At 35.6% G+C, this 24603-nt stretch overlaps 1 protein-coding gene across 1 annotated transcript in view; it reads right to left on the bottom strand.

Annotated features, from left to right (window-relative positions):
* Positions 1-24603, bottom strand: part of NEGR1 (neuronal growth regulator 1) — a 961111-nt gene that overhangs the window by 392600 nt on the left and 543908 nt on the right. The window contains exon 3 of the mRNA XM_043460968.1: positions 2308-2433. Coding sequence (XP_043316903.1) covers positions 2308-2433 — 126 coding nt within the window. The remainder of the gene's footprint in view (positions 1-2307; positions 2434-24603) is intronic.

The raw sequence follows: 24603 nt of genomic DNA, 5'->3' as shown, positions 1-24603 counted from the left end.
GGTTTAGTTGAATCCACAACCCACTTTTCCACAGATAAGGAGGAAGCTCTGTGGAGCTGCCTTCCAGTCATCAGTCATTTTTATTTTTAATGATTTTAAAAACAGAATAGACCATAAATGAATTGGTAAGAATTACTAAAAGTACTGGTAGAACAAACAAATCATACATGTACAAAAATTAGTCATTGTTTTTCATATTGACAGGAAATCTACCTATATCTACTTTTAACACTAAACACTATTCACATGGTGATGGTTGTCTGAGACACATTTTCTTTTGTGATACAGAAAAAGGACAGAGGAGAATGTGCAAAATATTGATTACCTTAAATTAAAAAATAGATTAATGAAGTTTATAATTTTGCTTTCAAATATAAATATATAAATTGAAGAAAGGTAATAGAATGATGACATGTTACTTAAAGCAGAAACTCCATGTTGTTGAGCATTGGAATTTAGATTATTAATAAATTACAGTTTGCAATTATTGGAAGCATTTATAAAAATATCAGCTATGTGTAGCTATTCATTAAATAACAGTTAATAGTTATGCTAATTTTACCCATCTGCTCTGTATGGTAGGATCAGAAAAACTATGTACAGTTTAACTTATAACCCAATCTGTCTTCTTTTGGCTTCAAAATGTTATCCATTATCATTATTCTAATAACTTCACTAACCAACATTCATGGTATTTAATTAAACTAAAATATATCCAAGCACTTACAAAAAGAATATGCATAATAATAAGTACCACAAAGAAGAGTTAAATCCAAAATATTAATCTTAAATTGTATGAATGTGGAGATTATGTGCTTCATTCTTAGAAAAATTATATTTTCATATCAGATTTAAATCCGGGAAGATGATTAAGAATCAGCCTTACATTTGCATATCACCTTATACTTTTTAAAGCACATTTATAAGTATTATCTTTTTTGAGTCTCACAACAGCCAGAGATTTTTATCATTCGATTTTTGGAAAGTAGGAAACCAGCTAACTGAGGCTAAGAGATTTGCACTAGGATTTACTGAATTGATGAATAAGGAAGGTGAGATTGGAGCACATGTATTCTAATTGCTAGTCCTGGGATTGTCTCACACTCCATGGAGAGTCCTTCCACTAATTCAGGGCTCACATATCAGTTCTATGATTCTTAGCCACTCTAGAGAGGAAAACGTTGGCAGTCAAGAGCACACTCACGCTCTTGACGTAATGCATATTATATAAGCATATATTGCTGTTATATTGATTTTTTCTCACATTAATAGTAATACTAAATGTATGATGTGAGGAAGTCTCATTAGAACTACTGCCTAAATGAGGGAATTGAAAGACACTTAAGGATAAGTGAAATTAAAGAAAGCATTAGCAGATAGAAGAGATGTTCTAATTGTACTTTTTCTACATCTCTATAAAATATGTCTTTCTGATTCCTTTAAAAGAGATTTCTTCATACTAGCCTTGTTCAGGTTATTTCTACCCCAAATACAAAACAAATAAAAATCAGATTTTGTCTATCTGAAATGTGGTGGGGTCCTATTCACGAAAAGTACCACTCTTACTTCCATGGTACATTTAAAGCTATATTATTCAAATATTTAGATTTTATACAAACAGATGACTTGCTTAGAGTTGTTCTGTGAAAATAGACTTGTTTTGATGATGTTTATCCCCAGCTTCCTAAAACTGACAATCTCTTTAGGAGGATGTGCCTTGTATCAAGAGCACAAGACACTAATAAGCATGTTATATCCCTTATCTCACCTAGCTCTGTGATCTTTTACAAGTTACTTCATCTTAGGTTTTTAGATCCCTCATCAGTCAAAATTTATTGTTAACTGCCAAATCCTTGATTCTGAACTACAGTTTGAAATTAGACTCAGCAACCTCATAATTTGTATAATTTCATTCTCCCCTGATTACCTCAGCAGTTCACACTGGCCTATTAACATGTGAATGCCGACTGAATAAAAGCCTTACACATTTAAATGAAGATATCTCTCTTGTGACATTTTCCATTTGAGCCTTTTGTCTATTGATGTGTGATTATCCAGTATACTACCCTGAAAGTAACCTTGCCTAGGCATCAAGAGACCTAGGTTCTACTCTGGACTGTGACAGAAAATGTTCATTTAACTTTTGTGAACTGCAGACATTTGGGTATAAAAAATAAGTATAAAAATATGCATCCTGTCTACTTCGTGAAAAAGATATGAAAAATTAGTGGTCGCTTAAGTTTTGAACAAGTGAGTTTGCAGAATGATATGAACAGCAGGAACAACACTGATACACTTCTGTTTTACCTGATGGAGAGATGTGCCGCCAAGAAATGGAAGGCTCTGGTTTCCCAGTGGCCAGACAAGTAAGGGTGACATTGGTTCCTTCATTGATGGTCATATCGCTTGAGATGTCATAAATCTTCGGAGGAACTGAAATGGCAAAACATGCAGTGGTCAGAAAAAAATATGTATATATATATATATATCAGTCTGTTGAACTACATATGATTAGCTCCATGTTATGCAAACAAACTGCAGTGGTGAGATGAACTTATGGCTCAGGATCATCACCTAAACAATAGATTCTCTAGATCTTCAAGATTATCCCAGAGGTTTTTTTTTTTTTTTTTTTTTTTTGCTTTTTGATTGGTTTTCAATTTCTCTAGTATTTAACTATGAAATATATTAGGATAAATTAAATATTTAATAATGAAAGTTTATATGTTGTTTAAATGTTATTGTGAATACTTTGTACTAAGTAAACTAGAATATAGTCATCTGTCTGTTCCATCTACATACTTCACTATAATGATGGTTTTCCAGTTGAAACGATTAAAGAAAAATGGAAATCTAGAAGAAATTTAAAATAGCAGGACAGCTATGCCTATATGCTGATTTATGAACTAAGTGAGGTAAAACATAGAATTAGGATATAGGTTTTCAAGTTCACAAAGGCAATTGAGTCCTCAATTTTCTCATCTGCCAAAGAGCAGGACTGGATTTTCTGATCATTTATGTTCTAAGAAACACAGATTCTAAGGGCTGTGAAAGAATGTCCAATACGTATTTTCTCGTCAGCAATGAATGGAAATTGGTTGAAACAAGTCTCTTTATGTTGAGATTTCTTGGAACATTTGTTATGACCTGTTGCTCTGTAGGTCTATGAGAGTGAAAAGGGAAATGACTGTGATGCGTTTTATTTTCCCTGAGGTATCAACCTATGGAAACTTCTATATCAGAGGAGGTGACACAAGCAGTGACCCAGGATAAACTTTGGGAGTGCTGGATAGGAAAGTACCTAAATTAACTTCAGGAATGTCGGTATTCTCTCAAACAGCAAATGATCACATTTAATCCTTAAACAGTATGGATATGTCCTCTGCAGACCAGCTGTCTTATCTCAGCCTGAGTTCTTCATCTGAAAGCTGGAGGTTATATTAGTACAAATCCCATGTAGCTGCTGTGAGAATTAATAAGTTAACATATGTTAAAGGATTTAGAAAAGTTCCTAGAATTGCTGTTAGATATTATTATTATGAGCTTTAAAATACATATTTGGTGTTTGAACTTAATTTCACTACTGCTCTTTCCCATGCCTTAAAATTTGTCTCCGAACTTTACCACTTTGATGGTATACATGAGTGCCCTGTACCAGTTTTGGTTTCTACATAAAAATTAAAGTATGTTGAAGCTTCAGGTCAAAGCTAAATAAATGGCAATTCAATATATTGATCACTATTATAAAAACGTACTATTGTAGTGGATATTTTCTCATTGTTCCATTCTTAGGGTTTCATTCGGTAAGAGATGTGTTTTCGTAGCTGTTTTGAAAACCAGTATCTATAATCTGTCATGGGGATAAATTAAATTGCTCATACTTTGAATATCATCTTTGATTTTTTTAATGGAACCCAAACTCTGCTACAAGAAAATCTGGGAGGATTTGATTACAAACACAATGTATTTGACTATATGTAACTGGTGATATGATTGAGGAAAAGGTTTATTCTTAAGTGATACACTGTTGTAACTGTTTCTAAATGACATACTTTAATTGGCATTTAAAACATATTATGATTAAATTCTTCAGTGAGCTCGTCTCAAGCAAATAAGCAAAAACTAAAAACGATTCCAAACAGAAGACTCTTTTTAGCTTAACTGAAACAGAACAGAAATAAAGATATTAAAATACCTTAGGAAGAAAGTAGAGAAAAATGTGTAAGATTTACTGGTGAACTGAAGATTTAATAAAATTATAGCATTAAACAAAAAATATCCTTTGGATAGAAGGATGTAGGTATTGATTTAATATAGTAAACTATGATATACATGGGTATATACACATACATGTGTGTGTATGTATGTGTATATATATATGTATATGTAAATACATATATACCAATGTCTACTATTAAACAAAGAAGAAGTTATGTGATACTTTCCTTCTTTATGTAGCACAGTGGTATCAGTTTAGTCTGACTAGTTTATTTATTTCAAACATAAAACTAATTCAACTTTGGACAGAGGTATAAATATTTAAGAGAAGTTATGGAGTGCCATAAGACATGCATTCTAGCCTCTAAATTAAATGATTTTCTCAAATTTTATCTGATCTTAAAATAGTTTGTTTTCATTTTTACACATGTACTTAAAGTGGTAAACATAAGTAGTGGTAAACTAATATTAAGCACAATATTTGACTTCACAGAAAAACAGCCAAATCCCTTAGCAATAAACTTAGATTTAACATTTAACTATGGGAAATTCTGTGGTGGGTGAATACTATTGAATTCCAGGTGTGACATGTCAGTCCAGTGATTGCAACCACCTCCTGGGGCCTCATAATTCTGGATATGCTATGGTAAAGAAACATCTGGAAAGAGGATGCTAGTAAGAGAAAATCCCTCTGGCAAGGCTCTTCTCCCCCAAATGCATCACCTGTTGGCAACAGATGTTGTGTGTAGAGAGAGCCAATGAAAATCCTCACACGCACTGTAGCTTGTGGAGGCAAAAGCAGGTGTTCCTTTGCTGAACATTCAGTCGTTGCATATTCAGTTCAAGACTTCAAACTTTTACTGAGAATTAGGGAGGGAATTATTCTGGACTCACAGGAAATATAAAAATTTCCTAACATAATCCTTCACCTCAAGAAACTTAAAATTTAAATAGGGAGGCAGATAGATAAGTAGTTAAGAGAAGACAAATATTTACCATGTTTTTCTTTCTCATTTTACATGAGGAACACATGTCTAAACAGGTAAGCCTTCAGGGTTCAAAATCATCAGAGATTAATTTTGTGTTCATTTCTTTTAAAGCAAACCATGAAGGATAGTTTATACACAAAGTTATTCATTGTGGTGTTATTTATAATAAGAAAGAACTATTAATAACCTCAACATAAGACAAAGAAATAGAGATATTGGTTAGCTCTGCCTCCAAAATAAGATGTGTTACTGAGGAAGGGTTTGGGATGAATCTAGGGACCATTGGAATAAGATATAAAGGAAGAGAAAGGTGATGTTTCTACTCTGGGTGGCAGGAACAGAAAAGAATGGTGATGTTTCAGACGTCGTAAGACCATCTGGGTTCGGATAACAGTTTGTGTATAAATGGCACATGTACACATCTAGGAAGAACTCCACTGAACTTTCTAAATGACAAAGCGTTATGTCTTGTATGTCCAATAGCACAGAAAAAAGTATAATGAGTTAAAATGACTATTCTAGACATCTACTTCTCTTCTATATATCTCAAAATCCTTCAACATTTTTATTTATAAATGTAACTTAAAAATCAATTGTTTAAAAAAAGCATGTTCAATCAGTTTAATAATTTTACGTCACTAACTACATCTTAATGAGTATTTCAGGTTGCTGTAGAATTATTAATAGTTAAATACTTATGATCTGAACCATAGCAATAAAGGAGTAAGCTTTCCATTTAAATATACACTTGTTTAACTTTCAGGAAATTATGATTATAACCTTAAAATTGCTATACATTTAAAGGAATCACTATTATACCTTTGAATTAATAACCTACTCTGCCTTTAATTAATCATTCACAGGATTCAATTTCAACTACTGTTTACTGCCCTGTTCTCAACTTCTATTCAGTTGATGCCATGGTGGGAGAAGACGATCTATATATATTTAGATGCATTTATAGGTTTAAATCCATTAAGTGTTAGTTGCTCAGTTGTGTCTGACTCTTTGCAACTCCATGGACTGTAGCCACCAGGCTCCTCTGTCCATGGAGTTTTCCAGGCAAGAATAAGGTTAGCCATTCTCTTCTCCAGGGGATCTTCCTGACCCAGAGATAGAACCTGGGTATCCTGCATTGAGGGGGATTCTTTACCGTCTGAGCCACCAGGGAAGCCCTATTTGATTCATTACAATAATTCAAATCTCTTACTCGTCTCACTTTCATCAAAAATTACGCTATATGACTTGCCCCAACTGCCTTCTCCATTTGAAACCATCTATCAGTGTCCTTAGACAGGGTATAGAGTATCATCAGTAAGGAAAATCTTAGAATACATACCTAAACCAAATACTAATGATTTCCACACAACCAAGCCACTTGGGATTATTCCCTACTATTTGAACTATGAGAGGCAATTGAGTTTTTGAGTGTCCTCCTGGTTGCTTTTTAAAACTTTTTTAAACTTGTACATAATTTCTAAACTGTATAAAAAAAAAAAGTTTTTGTTTGTTTAATGAGCAGCCTTCACAGATTTAACTTACATTTCTTCCAGCAGCTCATCTTGTAGTCTGGAACATGGTCATTAAAATTTTGAGAAGTCAATATAAGGGTGACAAATCTGTACATCACAGGAATCATATGAGCACACTGTTTTATTTTATATGAAAAGTCTGTGCAGGGACTGTGGCCAGGACCCTGGTGTGAGGAAGTCAGAATGCAGGAGCCTAGCAGTGTCCATGTGCTCCAGCCTGCTTACTAACAGGATGGAAGCTGGTGGGAAATACTTTTTTAAAGTCCACACAGATGATTTTCAGAAATAATAAACAGAGTTCCCATCTATAGTAAGTTGCATGAGATGTGAGGTTGTGTCACACATAACAGTGAAAGTCCCTAGAGAATATATTTGATGGTGATCTTGCGTACATATGTGCTAAGTCCTTCAGTCACGTCTGACTCTTTGTGACCCCATGGACTGTAGTGCCACCAGGCTTCTCTGTCCATGTGATTCTCCAGGCAAGAACGCTGGAGTGGGTCGCTATGCCCTCCTCCAGGGGATCTTCCTGATCAGGGATAGAACCCATATCTCTTATGTCTCCTGCATTGGCACACGGGTTCTTTTCTACTAGCACCACCTGGGAAGGCTGATGGCTATCGTAACTTTAAATAAATGCAAGACAAGTGTTATTTGGATCTAGACAGTTGCACTAGCTCACTAGAATCAATTGAATGCTTCATCAAGTTTTTAAGTTGTAAGAGTCCATGAAAGACCACAGTACATACAAATCCATTAGGAGAGCTTCTTTAGGCTACCAGGGCCAAATGGTGAATGAAGTGTGTATTTAATCTGCCCCACAAACACTGAAAGATTGTGGAAAAACATCAGTTGAGTACTTATCATAGCAACAGTCTGGGCACAAAAATCACATGCTTCCAAAGTCAGGGTGTACAAAGCAAAGCAGTGATTTATAAGCAGGTGGACTAGGTGTCTTCCCATTCAATCTCTGAAGCTATAGGCTCATTACTAAAACCCTATACATCTAATCAAATTACGCATACAATCACTAGACCTATTTTCCAAATGGTCAAAGTATTCATCTTAAAGGAAGATAGATTTTTCTGGGTATGTGCTTGTTGAAATAAACAGTTTGCACTCAAAAAATACTGCTCCTTCTCACTCCCCCTCCTCTTATAGTTTCTTCTTTATTCTTTGCAGTTTATTATTGGTATTTATTTCTTTATTTATTACTTGTCTTCTCTTCACAGAACATAAGTAAAGACCTTGGGACCTTGTTTACTTTATTCAACAGCCTATTACAAACATCTAGAAAAGAGCCTGACACATATGGGATACTCAACAATATTTGTTTTGTTGTTTTTATACGCTGAGCTAATATTTCTTTGGCTTCATAATGATGCTTTCCCATATAATTTCATACCATTGCAAGTATGATATAATATATATTCTGAGAATATAGTGAAAATGTAATTATAGTGCCAAGGGTCCTATGTGACTTTTTTCAAGGATTCTCTGAGATCGGGGATTCAATACTTCTTTTAACTTGTATAAAAGCATGGTAGTTCCCTACTGTATTGCCTACTAGCGGTTTTGCCATGCAAGCCAAGAAAAATAATTGAGCAATAATCATCAATTTATTTTCAACAGAATGAACTGCCACATCTTAAGCAGGAGTATGTATTTTGTTTAGTGCATTTTTTTTTCCACTTGAAAAGCTATGTAAATTTAAGGTCAAAAGTATTTGACTTGAAGCTGTGTACATATTATTTCTGTTTTTTTACCCTCTCCATAGGCTTGGAGTCTGAGTTAGTTCGAATAAACTATATCTCTGAAGATTTTCCAAACTGCTTGAGTCAACAAGCTAGACATAACTATAAATCTTTGGAGAATTGGCTTTTTTTGCACTCCCATATCTGGTAATGGCTGGCAATATCAAAAGAACAGTCTTTCTTTCCCTAGGCTGGCACTTCCCTTTTCAGTCTTGGCCAGCCTCCAGAAAGTGAAAGCAGATCTTCGTTACATAACAAACCTCCTGTAAAAGGTGCTGTTCTCAAACTGAGAGAAGAAATTGTTTCATGATTTTTTTCCCCCTAAATTGGCTTGCTGGTGGGTGCTTGATGGCTTCCTGGCCTGCATCTAACTAGCAATATTGTTTTCTCCAGCTCATAGACTACAAACTGACTTTTTATAGTTTGTGACATTTCCGAGATTTCTATGGTTTCTCCTCTCATCCCATCACTGATAGGAGGACAATAATAGCTAAGTGTGACTTGTAAATGCAAACTTGCCAGATTTGTGATTTACCCACTGATGGAATATGCCAGAACTTCTTTGGGGGGCAAAGAACATGTTTGAAAAATAAAAATAAAATGAGTCTTTCAGACTGCAGTTCAAACTGAACCATGTTACTTAACTTAGTGTTTCTCCTTTTTTATCAAACCTATGTATAAAATTTTCTCAATCTACCATGTCCTTCAGGGGATGAGCTACATAAAATTTTAGAACAGGCAAGTGACCTATTTTAATCCACTCATACATTCATTCAACAAGTATTCATCGAGAACCACTTTGACTTAGGGAGATTAATCTTAGGGAGTCCATGTCTAAAGAGTTAGAAAGATCTAACACTATTAATTATAATATGGAGTAATAAACCCTATAAAGTAGATTCTATACAGCAAGGTGTTTGGGAAACAAGAGTAGTAAATCAAACTCTGCCTGTGGAGTCAGAATTGGAGGGGATACTGATCTTAAGAAAGGCTTTACAAAACAGATGACATTTGAGTGAAAACAGATAACATTTGATGGTTAAAAACAGTGGTGTCCTATGTTTCAGGATGATCTGGTAATATTTTTAGAATCCTGGAGAGGGGAGGGCACAACTCACATGATCCTAGGCTGATGGTTTGGAGTGAGCTTCAAACTTCACAGATTTTGGCAACTGATTTACAAGATACCAACAACTTATCTCGATAAGAAGAGATGATGATTTAATAGCTTGCACTCAGATGGGAAGGTGCTGTGAGTAACTTTTCCCCCACTGTGTTATTGGTTCATGTCACAGGGATCAAGATAATCAACAATAAAAAGAAGAAAGTGATCATCTGAAAATGATAAACCCTACAGGATATGGAATTATGGAAAACATCAAAGTGGAAATGTCTTCCTTCTCTCTTTCCTTTCACTCCATCTTTGCTTGACTACCTAATATGTGGGTTATAAGTAAGTAATCTCTAAATTTTAAGACAGATTTTCTTGTTGAGGAAAGCCATCAGTGTTTGCTAGGTAGATTTTCAGTGGCAAATCTCTCTCTCTATATGTGTATATATTTAATATGTATATATATATATGATATGTGTAGATAATATATATCAATAATATATTATAATTATCAAATAATTTTTAAATATAATCATAATTATAATTATTATAATAATATATTTACATATTATAGATTATATATACATACATGTATGTAATACACATATATGCACATATGTTATATTAAGACAGCTTAGCCTACCTGATAATTAAATGTGATAAAAGAATAAAGAAAGGTCATTGGTTTAGAAAGGATAGGTTTTGTTAGCTTAATATTTAAAGATTTCAGATTTTTCAGTTGAAGGCAAGTACCTCACCTGCTGAATAAACATTTTTAAAGAAGAAAGATAACATTGCTATACAAGATTTTTAATATTTTAGACATAAAGATTTTATTTTTGCTTCATTTTGGCTAGAGGATCAAGAGCTGGCCTCTACACAAGAGTGTTTATACACCAGAGTTCAAATCCCTGCTGTACCTCAGGCTAGCTTCAGCTTCACTTCCTGTGATGGTTCAAAGATATAAAATATTACTTAAAATCAGGACCGTAATAGCAGCTGCTCCCTCAGGCAGCAGCAGCAGGAAGGCTGGAGCACACTCACTGCAGTGCTGTATATCACAGGGAACCTACAATGCCTTTGTAACTCACTCTTCTCCCCAGTAGAAAATAGTACAAAATACCTAGGAAGAATATCACAACTGAAAAGCCTTACAGCACACAAATGGAGGTATCCATTCCTGAGGAAGATTTCTTAAGAAACCAACTGTATATCTTTAAAATCTTCAGTGATGATGACATTTTATTAAGAATTAATAATGAGCTTTTTTTCCTGGAAACAATTTGGCAGTATACTTTAAGAACTTTAAAGAATCCAACCCAGTGAGCCAATGATTTCTGTTCCAGGAATTTCTCTTAAGGAAAGCAGGTACCTCCCTCCTGTATAGTCGCTATTCACATAAACCTGGTGGCCAGCTTCCTTGCTCTGTTTAAAAATGTGCCAGCAAATGCCCTCTGGAATGGCCCGGGTGAACTTTTCTCGCCTCGTCTTTGGCAGTGAACTATTCTCTACATAAACCAGAGGAATCAGCCCAGCTGTGTCATGCTAGAACCCAGCTGTCTTCTTTGCAAATATTTCCCATAGTGAAAAGCTTGCTTTAGCATTTTTTGAAACGCCAGAGAGTCCAATGTCTATCCTTGGACTCATAGAGTTATATTGAAACACCTGGCTCTGGATTTCATGAGGTAAATCCATTCCAGTTCAATATGAGTTCTTTTTGTGAGGCTCAGGTTTCCATAATTGTGTTTTAGTAGACTTTTATATCTAAAGCCTGTTATGCGTTTCCTGCATTTGCAGAAAAGATGTGTCTTGTCGGTGCAATCAGAAAAAAAAACAAACCAAAAAAGAAAAAAAACGGCTTCTCTGAAGTACTTTGGTTTCTCTGTTGTCTGTACATAATATGTATTTTCCTAATTATAAAGGTGCGTGCTCTGTCACTTCAGTTTGTCTGACTCTAGCAACCCCATGGACCTCCCCTGTCCATGGGATTCTCCAGGCAAGAATACTGGAGTGGGCTACCATTTCCCTCTGCAAACCATGCCTCTTCTGTTTCTTGTATTGGCAGGTGGGTTCTTTACCACTAGCAGCAAATTAGAGGTAGTCCACACTTATTTAAAAGAATGTGGAAAAAAATAAGAATGAGAAAGAAAAACCGCATATCATCTATTAGGTTGAAACATCTAAAATTTTGCCTTTTGGTAGGTTAAAAAAAAAAGTGCATGTGCACACCGGAAAGCACCAGTCTAAAGAAGGCAGATACCACTCAAAATTTTCTTTTAGAAATGGAAGTGCAGGTTTGTCATACTTTTAGATATGAGCTATTTTATTATTATTTTGTACCACACATTCATCAAAGTAAGTGTGGACTTACTTTAACACGAACTCAAATGGCACCATTCTGGGATTTAGGAAACTTTGCAACTTACTGAAGACACTTGGTCATCATGTACTGGAAAATTATAATGTAGAAATCTACATGGTCTATGACAATAAACAGTGCCTGCAGGTTTATGTGTATACAAAATCCTCACCATCCACTGCAAGCCTTTTATAGTCTTAATGCAGTCATAGAGTCACAATTTGCTATCAATGCCTTGCATTCTGGCAAGCCTCTAGACTGTTCGTTTGACTTGAAAAACTCATTTTCACATTACACTGCTTGATTTCTCATAAAAGCTGTGCATTATCGCACTAATGTGTGGTTGCTCACCTGTCATGGAATAACTATGATGACATCTCCAGAATGACTAGAGTGTCGCCTTAGGAAATATTCTGAGAACAGATCTTATTCAGAAATTTAAATAATAAAATCATGATTCACTTTGATACTTTGCTCCTCCCCAAATTATATACTTTTAAATCATCATGTTTCTTCATCTGCTTTTCTCAAAGAGAATGTTTTATTTGTGCTTATAATGTAACAACCAAATGTTGTGTAATTATATGCCAAGATATCTCAGTGCAGTCCTATGGTTATATGCACAGATTCTCTCTAAAATTGGGTTAAAAGGTAATTTGCTATGTTGCTGGCCCCTAGATCATTAGTCACAGTGGCCTAAGTGCATTCTCTTATAATTCAATATCAAAGAAATTGCTTTTGTAGCATTAACTATATTATATTCAAAATTGTATAAATTATTGAAATACTCTGCCTATTGCCAAGATATAAGACAGTTCACATGGAAAAAGTTCCATTTTAAATTATTCATTGGAAAAAAGTCAGTCTCTTGCCAGAAACTGTTTTATACTGGGGCTAGCTTTTGGGACTTACATTTAAATATGAATCACAAGAACTCTGGAAATTTCAGATACTCATAATTCTTCTGGCTTTGAAACTGTAGTTGTCTCTTTAACTCAATCATTTCCATCAAGTAGAGTAAATATTGTATAATGTCTTGTATCTAGTTGCTATTCTAATGAACATTTTCATCAGTCGTAGGGAAAGTCTTCATATATAATTCCTTATAAATCATGATAAAACAATATAAAAAATCCATATAAATAGTGAAATTTGTTGGCCTACATCACTATTTTTGAGCAGAATATATAAACTGTATAATCAATGAGCTATATATGAATATATACATGCATGTGTATTTGTCATATAGTTGATAAATGTTAGATTGGATTGTGTGTATTTTGTAACATAATTATGTAACTTCGCTAATGATAGAATGTGGTAGTAAAGGGGCAAATCTAATTGTAAGACACACAATTACATTACAAAATACATATAAACATACATATACACATATTCAGTTTATGTATATTTTTCCTACAGATTTCTGGAGAACTCATATGAAGAGAGGAACTATTTCATATATTCTCTGAGTACCCTAAAGGATCATACTTAATACACAGTAACTGTTCAGAAGATATTGAATGTTTTTACCAGTTCTAAATGCCTTGGCTTACCAGGTTGCTCAGTGGTAAAGAATCTATCTGCCAAGGCAGGAGACCTGGGTTCGATTCCTGGGTTGGGAAGATCCCCTGGAGAAGGAAATAGCAACCTACGATAGTATCCTTGCCTGGGAAATCCCATGGACAGAGGAGCCTGGTGGACTACATACAGTTCATGGGGTTGCAAAGAGTTGGACATGACTCATCGACAAAACATAGCACACAGCAAACATTCCTCATTGTAGAGTAGCTTTTCTGGGTAGGTTGAATAGCATAGTGGATAAAGGGAATTCTATGAATGTATTGAGTGTATATAGAATTCTAGAGTCTTTTGACAGCTGTTAATGATAGTTTAAACAATAGAATGGAGAAGCATGGACAAGAAGCCTTCACTTCCAGGAAGAATACTACCAGTGTTGGTGGGCAGATTCAAGTATGAAGGAAGAATGTTAGAGGAAGGCATGAGGATCTGTGTCTGGGTCTTTCCTTTCCTCAATTTTCAACATCTTGGATGTATATTGATAAAACCATATCAGGGGTTATCGCTTAGTCATAGTCACTGCAATTTAAGAGTGACACATTGATACGTTATTTTCAATTAGAGGTTGGTCAGAATGGTAAAGTGCCCAGACCCTATAAAAAGTGAAAACTGTTAGTCACTCAGACCAGGGGTCAAACCGAGGTCTCTTGCATTTCAAGCAGGTTCCTTAACATCTGAGACACCAGGGCAACCCTATAATATTATATTATTATAATTATATTAATTATAATGTATAAATATAATATAATAATTATAAATATAATGCACATAATATTTATGAATTCAATATACATAAATACACATTATATAAATACAATAATATTAATATAATTATAGCAATATTAGGTTGGTGCAAAAGTAATTGCAGTTTTGCACTGTTGAATTTTGCTGTTTTATATTGGAACACATTCTTAAATAAATGTTATGTTACACATCATTTTAATGCCCATTTCTTGCTCTATGTATTTTTTCTAATAACTTATTACTTGCTGCTTGTTTTAAATTTATTTTAGATTACAGAATTGATGTTAGAGAAAAAGGAAATTTGAGTGATTTTCTTATTCAAATTCAAAATGGGTCCTAAAGAAGTGGAGACAACTTGAAACATCAACAACACATTTGGGCCAGGAACTGCCAACAAAGGTACAGTTCAGTGGTGGTTCCAAGAAGTTTTGCAAAATAGACGAGAGCCTTGAATATGAGGAGCACAGTGGTTGGCCATCGAAAGTTGACAACAACCAACTAAGAGTAATCATTAAAGTTGATCCTCTTACAGTTACATGAGAAGTTGCCAATGAACTGAACATCAACCATTCTATGGTCATTTGGCATTTGAAGCAAATTGGAAAGGTGAAAGATCTCAATAAGTGAGTGTCTCATGAGCTGATCAAAAAAGAAAAAAAAAAAAAAACGTTGTTTTGATGTGTCTTCTCTTTTTCTACATGACAACAATGAACCATTTATCAATTGTGCTATGAAAAGTGGACAGCTGACACTGGTGATGTCCAGCTTAGTGGTTGGATTGAGAAGAAGCACCAAAGCACTTCTCAAAGCCAGACTTGTAATAAAAAAAGGGTCCTGGTCACTATTTGGTGGTCTGCTGCTGGCCTGATCCACTATATCTTTCTGAATCCCAGAGAAATCATTATATCTGAGAAGTATATTCAGCAAAATGAATGCCCAAATGCATGCCACATAACCAATGCTTCAAAAGTTGAACTAATTGGGCTACAAACTTTTACCTCAAGTGCCATATTCACTTGACCTCTCACCAAATGACTACCACTTCTTAAAGCATCTCAACAACATTTTGCAAGGAAAATGCTTCTGCAACTGGCAGGATGCAGATAATGCTTTCCAAGTATTCACTGAATCCTGAAGCATGGATTTTTATGCTACAGAAATAAACAAACTTATTTCTTGTTGGCAAAAATGTGTTGATTGTAATGGTTACTATTTTGTTTAATAAATATGTGTTTGAGCCCAGTTAAAATGATTTAAAATTCATGGTCCAAAACAGCAATTATGTTTGCACCAACCATCAGTTCAGTTCAGTTCAGTCACTCAGTTGTGTCTGACTCTTTGCAACCCCATGGACTGCAGCACGCCAGGATTCCCTGTCCATCACCAACTCCTGGAGTTTACTCAGACTCGTGTTCATCGAGTCAGTGACACCATCCAAGCATCTCATCCTCTGTCATCCCCGTCTCATCCTGCCTTCAATCTTTCCCAGCATCAAGGTCTTTTCCAATGAGTCAGCTCTTTGCATCAGGTGGCCAAAGGATCAGAATTTCAGCTTCAGCATCAGTCCTTCCAGTGAATATTAAGGTCTGATTTCCTTTAGGATAGACTGGTTGGATCTCCTTGCAGTCCAAGGAACTCTCAAGAGTCTTCTCCAACACCACATTCCAAAAGCACCAATTCTTCAGCACTCAGCTTTCTTTATAGTAAAACTCTCACATCCATACATGACTACTGGAAAAACCACAGCTTTGACTAGATAGACTTTTGTTGGCAAAGTAATGTTTCTGCTTTTTAATATACTGTCTAGGTTGGTCATAACTTTTCTTCCAAGGAGCAAGCGTCTTTTAATTTCATGGCCACAATCACTATCTGCAGTGATTTTAGAGCCCCCCCCCAACCAAAAATAAAGTCTCTCACTGTTTTCACTGTTTCCCCATCTATTTGCCATGAAGTGATGGGACCAGATGGCATGATCTCTCTTGATTTTTCGATGATCCAATGGTTGTCGGCAATTTGATCTCTGGTTCAAAATGCACCAACCTTAATAACTTATAAAGACACAGCTGTAGGAGCTAGGGATGTTTACATAAAGGTAAGGAATGGAAAGAAGGAAAAAAATTTGACTGGATTTGTGGATTTATTCCAGGTTGTTCTTGTGGACAGAAGAGTAGTAACTTTCAGGTCATTACAGTGAAGTATCCTAACCAAGAATGACCTTACAATGAAAGAGAATAGTTATAAGACTATAAACTCCCAGTCACCAAAAGATTCTTAGAGAATATGGAAAATCAGTAGGCGTAGACAAGGGATTACTACATTTGGGTGAATTCTTGTGTCAACATGCTCTAAGGATTTTCAAGTGCTGTGTTCTTTGACTTTATGTTGCACTGTATATGTGTACGTGTGTGCTCAGTCACTTCAGCTGTGTCTGACTCTTTGTGACCCCATGGACTGTAGCCTGCCAGGCTCTTCTGTCCATGGGATTTTCCAGGCAAGAATACTGGAGTAGACTGCCATTCTATCCTCCAGGGGATCATTCCCAACCCAGGGATCAAACCCACATTTCCTGCATCTAGTGGATTGAAGGTGGAATTTTACCTCTGAGCCACTGAGGAAATCTATACATTTGTACATGAAGAAACACATCCAAGTAAAAGACTGTGAACACAGTAAAGAACCTGGGCAAATGATTATTTATTATGTTTCCCCTGAGTGTTTACTTCCCTGGTGGTTCAGATGGTAAAGAGTCTGTGGGCAGGAGACCCAGGTTCCATCCCTAGATCGGGAAGATCCCCTGGAGAAGGAAATGGCAACCCGCTCCCGTATTCTTGCCTGGAAAATCCTCCTCCTGGAAGGAGGAGCCTGGCAGGCTACAGTTCATGGGGTCGGACACAACTGAGCAACTTCCCTCACTGAATGTTCACAAGATAATGGGACAAAATAAGTTCTTGTTGAATTCCAGGAATGCAAAGAATAGCTGAATAACATCTTTGACTCGATGGACATGAGTTTGAGCAAGCTCCGGGAGTTGGTGATGGACAGGGAAGCCTGGGGTGTTGCAGTCTATGGGATCACAGAGAGTCGGGCACGACTGAGCAAATGAACTGAACTGAAGGAAAAAAAGGAGAGAGAGAGACTATTCTCTGCTATTTGAAAATTCCATTGATCAATTTTATATTTGCCTTTTTCACCATAATACAAAGAATGCATCAAGTGCTTTTACCTAAGCAAATTTTTGTGAGTTTGTGTGCATCACGGCAGTCACAGTGTAAGCATCCGAATCAATGTGTTAGTATAAACAGATGGAAATGTGCTTCTTGGTTGATGAGTAACATAAGAGTCCTTCTCATCCTATTTCACCAAACACTTAAGCCCACACACTTTCTGCCCTGGTTTCTCTTTTTTTTGCCACATTTATCTCTGAATTGTTTTTAATCTCCAGAAATGGGATGACCACCTGCCTTTCAAACATATTGCAAAAACAGCAGTGATTATGGCTGATTTTTGCTAGTTCATTATTTTATCAAAGAAAACATGTACCGTGTGACAGCAGAGTCACCAGCTGATGAGAAGATTTATTATGTGTGTAACGTTCTGCTTTTGGTAGGGAGTCAGCAGAACTGTGTTATGGCTGTAATATCAAACTGTTTCTATCAGGCTGAGAGCTGTAATACTCAAATGGTAACTTAAGGAACTGAGTGTGTGCCTGCTACTGAATGGTAGTTTTTAAAAAAGAAAGATTAAAAAAATTTATTAAAGAAAAAGCAAACTTTTGTAGTAAAGAACAGACATATGATCTGTTCCTCTCTGGGTGTAGCAAAGCTGCTAGTTGATCAACAAATCCATGTTCTCGTCTTGGCCCATGACTAGATTCTGTTTCTCAGAATCCTTTGGGTTGCTTAGGACTGAGTTTTAAGCAGCAGAATGTGAGCAGACATGATGTGTGCTACTTCTAGGCTTGCACCCTCAAAAAATTCCCATGGATGATCCTCCATGTAATTTCCCGCTACACAGCTTGATACACATGACCTTGGAAATTGGAGATCACATATTGAAGATGGTAGAAATACAGATTAGAGGAGAACAAGTTTTTAGAGAATGTGGTCTGCCTATAGAAACAAATTATTTCGATGTCCTATGAGTAACAAATAAAAACTATGTCCAGACAGTGTTATAGAAGAGATCAACCTATATCTAAGGAATTCTAATCTCTATACCTTATAACCCACTCAAAAGAAGATTAAAGAAACAAAATGCAAGGAAATAATTATCTTATAAGCCTATTCCTGAAAACAAAAGGAAGAAAATACCACCAATTCATTTTATGAAGCTAATATAACATGATATTAAATATGGACATGAACTGTACAAGAAATGTAATTTCACTTATGAACATAGAACATTTTAAATTAAAATATTGAATCTACCAAGCGAATCCAGAAATGTATACATAAAAAAGCTTGCCTTGTTCCAAGAGAATACTGTTCAAAAATGTATCAACTTAATACTTCACAGAAATAGACTGAAAATGTATACATGATATGTCAGTAGAAATAGAGAACAAATTATATAAGAAAAATAATATAATTTATAACAAAAAAGTTACAAACTAGGAACAGAAACATTCTTGTACAATATGACTGAAAGGGTCTACCAAAAATTCACAAATGATTATCTTTAATTGTGAAGTGCTATAGACATCTTTCATTAAAACTGAAATATGATAAAGAAACTCATTTTTATTATTTCTATTTTACATTATACTGGAGTTCCTAGCCAGTTTAGTAAGATTAGGAAATAAGCTAGAAGTGTAGGTATTGGAAACAAAGACCCAAAAGAGTCACTAACCATATATAATATAATGGCCTTTATAGAATATTCAGAAGAAGTTATATATATTGAAATTGATGAGAATTCAGTTCAACTACAAAAAATGCTAATTCTTCCCACAATAAATTGCAAATTTGATACAATCATATATTAAAACTTCTACTTTTATTCACATAATTCAATAAGATGAACCTATTATTAATATTGAAAGGTAAAGAATGAAAAGTAGCCAAGATAATCTTGACTAAGAAAAAATAAAGAGAGGAATTTATTCCATCATACTCTCAGGAGAAGTTATAAAACTCTGGCAGAAAAAAATAGACCAGAATGATACTGATACAAGCAAAGCATATAACATGCACAGAGCACACATAGAAGTTTTGAATATGATAACAGAGATTATAGCTCAGAGAAAAAGAACATGCCATTTAACCAGAGGTACTAGGACAATGGCTACATTAGAAAAAACATAAAACAGATTTTGACCTCATATTATGCACAAAAGTAAGATGGACAGCCTAAATATTAAAGCCTAAATATTAAGATCTAAATATTTAAATCTTTAGAATTATATATATTGAATTTGGAAAGGAGTAAGACATAAAAGACCTCAGACATGCAGATGACAATATCCTTATGTCAGAAAGTGAAGAAGAAGTAAAGAGGCCCTTGATGAAATGAAAGAGGAGAGTGAAAAATTTGGCTTAAATATCAGCATTCAGAAAATGAAGATCATGGCATCTGGGCCCCTCACTTTGTGGCAAATAGATAGATGGGGAAACAATGGAAACAGTGACAGATTTTATTTGGGGGGGGGGTGGCTCCAAAATCACTGCTGATGGTGACTGCAGCCACAAAATTAAAAAAACACTTGCTCCTTGGAAGAAAAGATATGACCAACCTAGACAGCCTATTAAAAAACAGAGAAATTACTTTGCTAACAAAGGTCCACCTAATCAAAGCTATGGTTTTTCCAGTAGTCATGTATGGATGTAAGAGTTGGGCTATAAGGAAAGCTGAGCACTGAAGAATTGATGCTATTGAACTGTGGTGTTGGAGAAGACTCTTGAGAGAGTCCATCCTAAAGAAAATCAGTCCTGGGTGTTCACTGGAAGGACTGATGCTGAAGTTGAAACTCCAATCCTCTGGCAACCTGATGCAAAGAACTGACTCACTGGAAAAACCTCTGATGCTAGGAAAGATTGAAGGCAGGAGGAGAACGGGACGACAGAGGATGAGATGGTTGGGTTGCATCACTGACTCAACAGACAGCAGTTTGTGCAAGCTTCGGGAGTTTGTGATGGACAGGAAAGGTTGGCATGCTGCAGTTCACAGAGCTGCAAAGAGTCAGACATGACTGACTGACTGAACCGAACTGAAGACATAAAAACATACCTACTTATGCAAATGTTAGACATCATAAAACATTCAAGCGAAGCCACAAATCTGTAGAAGGTACTATAATGAATGTAAGCACATAAAAAATATTGATATCCTGATACATAAAAATTTTCAACAGTTTAATAAGTAAAAAAAAGAGATTAAAGACAAAGAACAGACTAACAAAATGGATAAAGATACAAAGAGAAAATTCATAAAAGAATAAACTTGAAAGTTTAATTATTTGACAAGAAGTAGAAATTCATTAATAGTTAGGAAGCTTTCAATTGAAACAATATAATTTCAAATCCATAATGCTGATAGAGTTTGAAAAATTAGAAAATACCAAGGTGATGTGAATGTCAGAAATTGAAATATCATACAATGATGAAATCAGTATAAATCTATAAATAATGAGAAAATAGCTAAAACTAAAAATCCACATACATCCATATAATTTCATTTCTAAGCACTGTATATGTGGAACCTAGTTTCTGTAAAGTGTAGTCCTTCATCACCTGGGAGTTTTTTACAAATGCAGAATCTCAGGTGCATTCATGTCTACTAATCAAAAGCTAGAGTTTAATGAGATCTCTAGGTAATTTATAAGTATATTAAAGTTTGAGACTCACTGCCCCAGACAAGAGTACTGGTTCTCAAAAATTGGATGCACATTAGAATCATCTGGGATGTTCTTAAAACACTCCAATGCATGGGTCCTACTACAGAAAACTAAATATATTCAAAAGCTTCCCAGATGATTTCATTGTGCATCCATGGCTGAGAACCTGTTTGTTAGAAAAAAAATCTCACATATGCACAGGGAAGTTTATCAAAGATCAGATAGTTTGAAACAGCAAAAACCTGGATAAATTTTGGATTTATGAACTGTTAGGTTATACGGTAGTAGCCTCAACTGCAGACAAAATATTTAATGGGGTCTTGGTGGCTCAGATGGTAAAGAATCCACTTGCAATGCAGGAGACCCCAGTTCGATTTTCTCCAGGAAGATCCCCTGGAGAAGGGAATGGCAACCCACTCCACTCTTGCCTGGAGATTTCCATGGACAGAGGAGCCTGGAAGTCCATGGATCACAAAGAGTCAGACATGACTAAGAGACTAACACTTTTACTTCACTTTTCTTTTTATGCGTATCAATATCAGCTACAACTTAAAAAAAAAGAGAAAATAGGTTGCATGCAAGAAATAATAATAATCAGTGGTGGAAGAACAGGCAAAGTGATCAATCAACTGAGCAGAATAGAGAGTCAGAAACAGACCCACATAAATAAAGTCAACTGGTCTCTGACAAAGAAGCAAAGATAATACAATGGTGCAATGACAGTCTTTTCAAAAAATTTTCCTGGAATGCCTGGACAATATGAAAAAATGAATCTAAACAAAGACTTTATGCTCTTCACAAAAATTAACTGAAAGGACTTATAAACATAAGTGCAAAATGCAGAACTATAAAACTCCTAGAAGGTAACATAGAAAATCTAGGTGACCTTCCGTACAACAATAACTCTTTAGATGTAACACCAAAGGCATAATCCATGAAAGATACAATTGATAAGGTGGATTTTATTGAAATTAAAAACATCTGTTCTGCAAAAGACCATGTCAAGAGAATCAGAATACATGCCACAGACTGGGAAGATATACGTGTCAAAGACATATCTGATAAAAACTATTACCCAAGATATACAAATAATCCTTAAAATTCAAAAATAAGTAAATAACCTGATTAAAAAAAAATGTACTGAAGACTTTAACAGACACCTCACCAAAGAAGATATGGATAAAAGGTACTCTTTGCTCAGTTGTGTCCAGCTCTTTATGTCCCTATGGACTGTAGCCTGCAGGGTCCTCTGTCTATTATATTTCCCAGTCAAGAATACTGGAGAAGGCTGCCATTTCCTCCTCCAGGGGTTCTTCCTGACACAGGGATCAAACCCACATCTCCTGACTCTCCTGTATCGGCAGGGAATGTCTTTATCACTGAACCATCTGGGAAGCCCCAAAGAAGATAAATAGATGACAATAATCAAGTGAAAATATGTTTCACATTATTATTACTTTTACTGTGACTCCAAAACTGCTCTAAAAAACAAAGTCTTAAAATATAAATTATATGTATTGATCCCACATATTTCAAAAGTGATAAATGTTCAAAAGAAAAAAAGACAACTGGGAGTCAGTATGCAGTATGAACGTATGATGCTATTTTTGAAAATGCTTAAACTATACAGAATATTCTGTAAATTATTATGATTAAGTATATACAATAAAAATGCACAAAAACATTAGGAAGATATACACTAAGAGTAAATACAAAGAGGAATCATGAAAGGGGACTAGGAGTGAATGCTTAATTTCATATATTATTTCAACTTTATAAGTGAAGTAAATCAATATTATCAAATGGTTAATTCAATGTATTGGCATATGGAAATTGATACATTTTAGTTCAGTTCAGTTCAGTTCAGTCACTCAGTCATGTCTGACTCTTTGTGACACCATGAACCACAGCACACCAGGCCTCCCTGTCCATCACCAACTGCCAGAGTCTACCCAAACCCATGTCCACTGAGTCGGTGATACCATCCAACCATCTCATTCTCTGTCATCCCCTCCTTCTCTCAATCTTTCCCAGCATCAGGGTCTATTCCAATGAGTCAACTCTCCGCATTGGGTGGCCAAAGTATTGGAGTTTCAGCTTCACCATCAGTCCTTCCAATGAATATTCAGGACCGATTTCCTTTAGGATGGACTGGTTGGCTCTCCTTGCAGTCCAAGGGACTTTCAAGAGTCTTCTCCAACACCACAGTTCAAAAGCATCAATTCTTTGGTGCTCAGCTTTCCTTATAGCCCAACTCTTACATCCATACATGACTACTGGAAAAACCATAGCCTTGACTGGATAGACCTTTGTGGACATAGTAATGTCTCTGCTTTTTAATATGCTGTCTAGGTTGGGCATAAATTTCCTTCCAAGGAGTAAGCGTCTTTTAATTCATGGCTGCAATCACCAACTACAGTGATTTTGGAGCCCATAAAAATTAAGTCTGTCACTGTTTCCACTGTTTCCCCATCTATTTGCCATGAAGTGATGGGACCAGATGCCATGATTTTAGTTTTCTGAATATTGAGCTTTAGGCCAACTTTTTCACTCTCTTTCACTTTCATCAAGAGGCTCTTTAGTTCTTCGTGTCTTTCTGCCATAAGGGTGGTGTCGTCTGCATATCTGAGCTGATTGATATTTTTCCCAACAATCTTGCTTCCAGCTTGTACTTTCTCCAGCCCAGCATTTCTCATGATGTACTCTGCATATAAGTTAAATAAGCAGGGTGACAATATACAGCCTTGACATACTCCTTTTCCTATTTAGAACCATTCTGTTGTTTCATATACAGTTCTAAGTGTTTCTTCCTGACCTGGATACAGGTTTCTCAAGAGGCAGGTCAGGTGGTCTGGTAATTCCCATCTCTTTAAGAAGCTTCCACAGTTTATTGTGATCCACACAGTCAAAGGATTTAGCATAGTTAATAAAGCAGAAATAGATATTTTTCTGGAACTCTCTTGCTTTTTCAATGATCCATCGGATGTTGGCAATTTGATCTCTGGTTCCTCTGCCTTTTCTAAAACCAGTTTGAACATCTAGAAGTTCACGGTTCATGTATTGCTGAAGCCTGACTTGGAGAATTTTGAGCATTACTTTACTAGGGTGTGAGATGAGTGCAATTGTGCAGTAGTTTGAGTATTCTTTGGGACTGCCTTTCTTTGGGATTGGAATGAAAACTGACCTTTTCCAGTCCTATGGCCACTGCTGAGTTTTTCAAATTTGCTGGCATATTGAGTGCAGCACTTTCACAGCATCATCTTTCAGGATTTGAAATAGCTCAACTGGAATTCCATCACCTCCCCTAACTTTGTTTGTAATCACTAATGTTATGATAAAATTGAGATCCTTAAAACCAGAAAAATTAATATAAACAAATATGTATATATTTATCAGTTCAGTTCTGTTCAGTTCCTCAGTCATGTCTGACTCTGCAACCCAATGAACTGAAGCACACCAGGCTTCCCTGTCCATCACCAACTC

Source organism: Cervus canadensis, chromosome 2 (assembly GCF_019320065.1).
Source record: "Cervus canadensis isolate Bull #8, Minnesota chromosome 2, ASM1932006v1, whole genome shotgun sequence".
NCBI classification, from domain to species: domain Eukaryota; kingdom Metazoa; phylum Chordata; class Mammalia; order Artiodactyla; family Cervidae; genus Cervus; species Cervus canadensis.
Note: the sequence above shows the minus strand (reverse complement) of the source record. Positions and strands in the feature narration are given on the sequence as shown.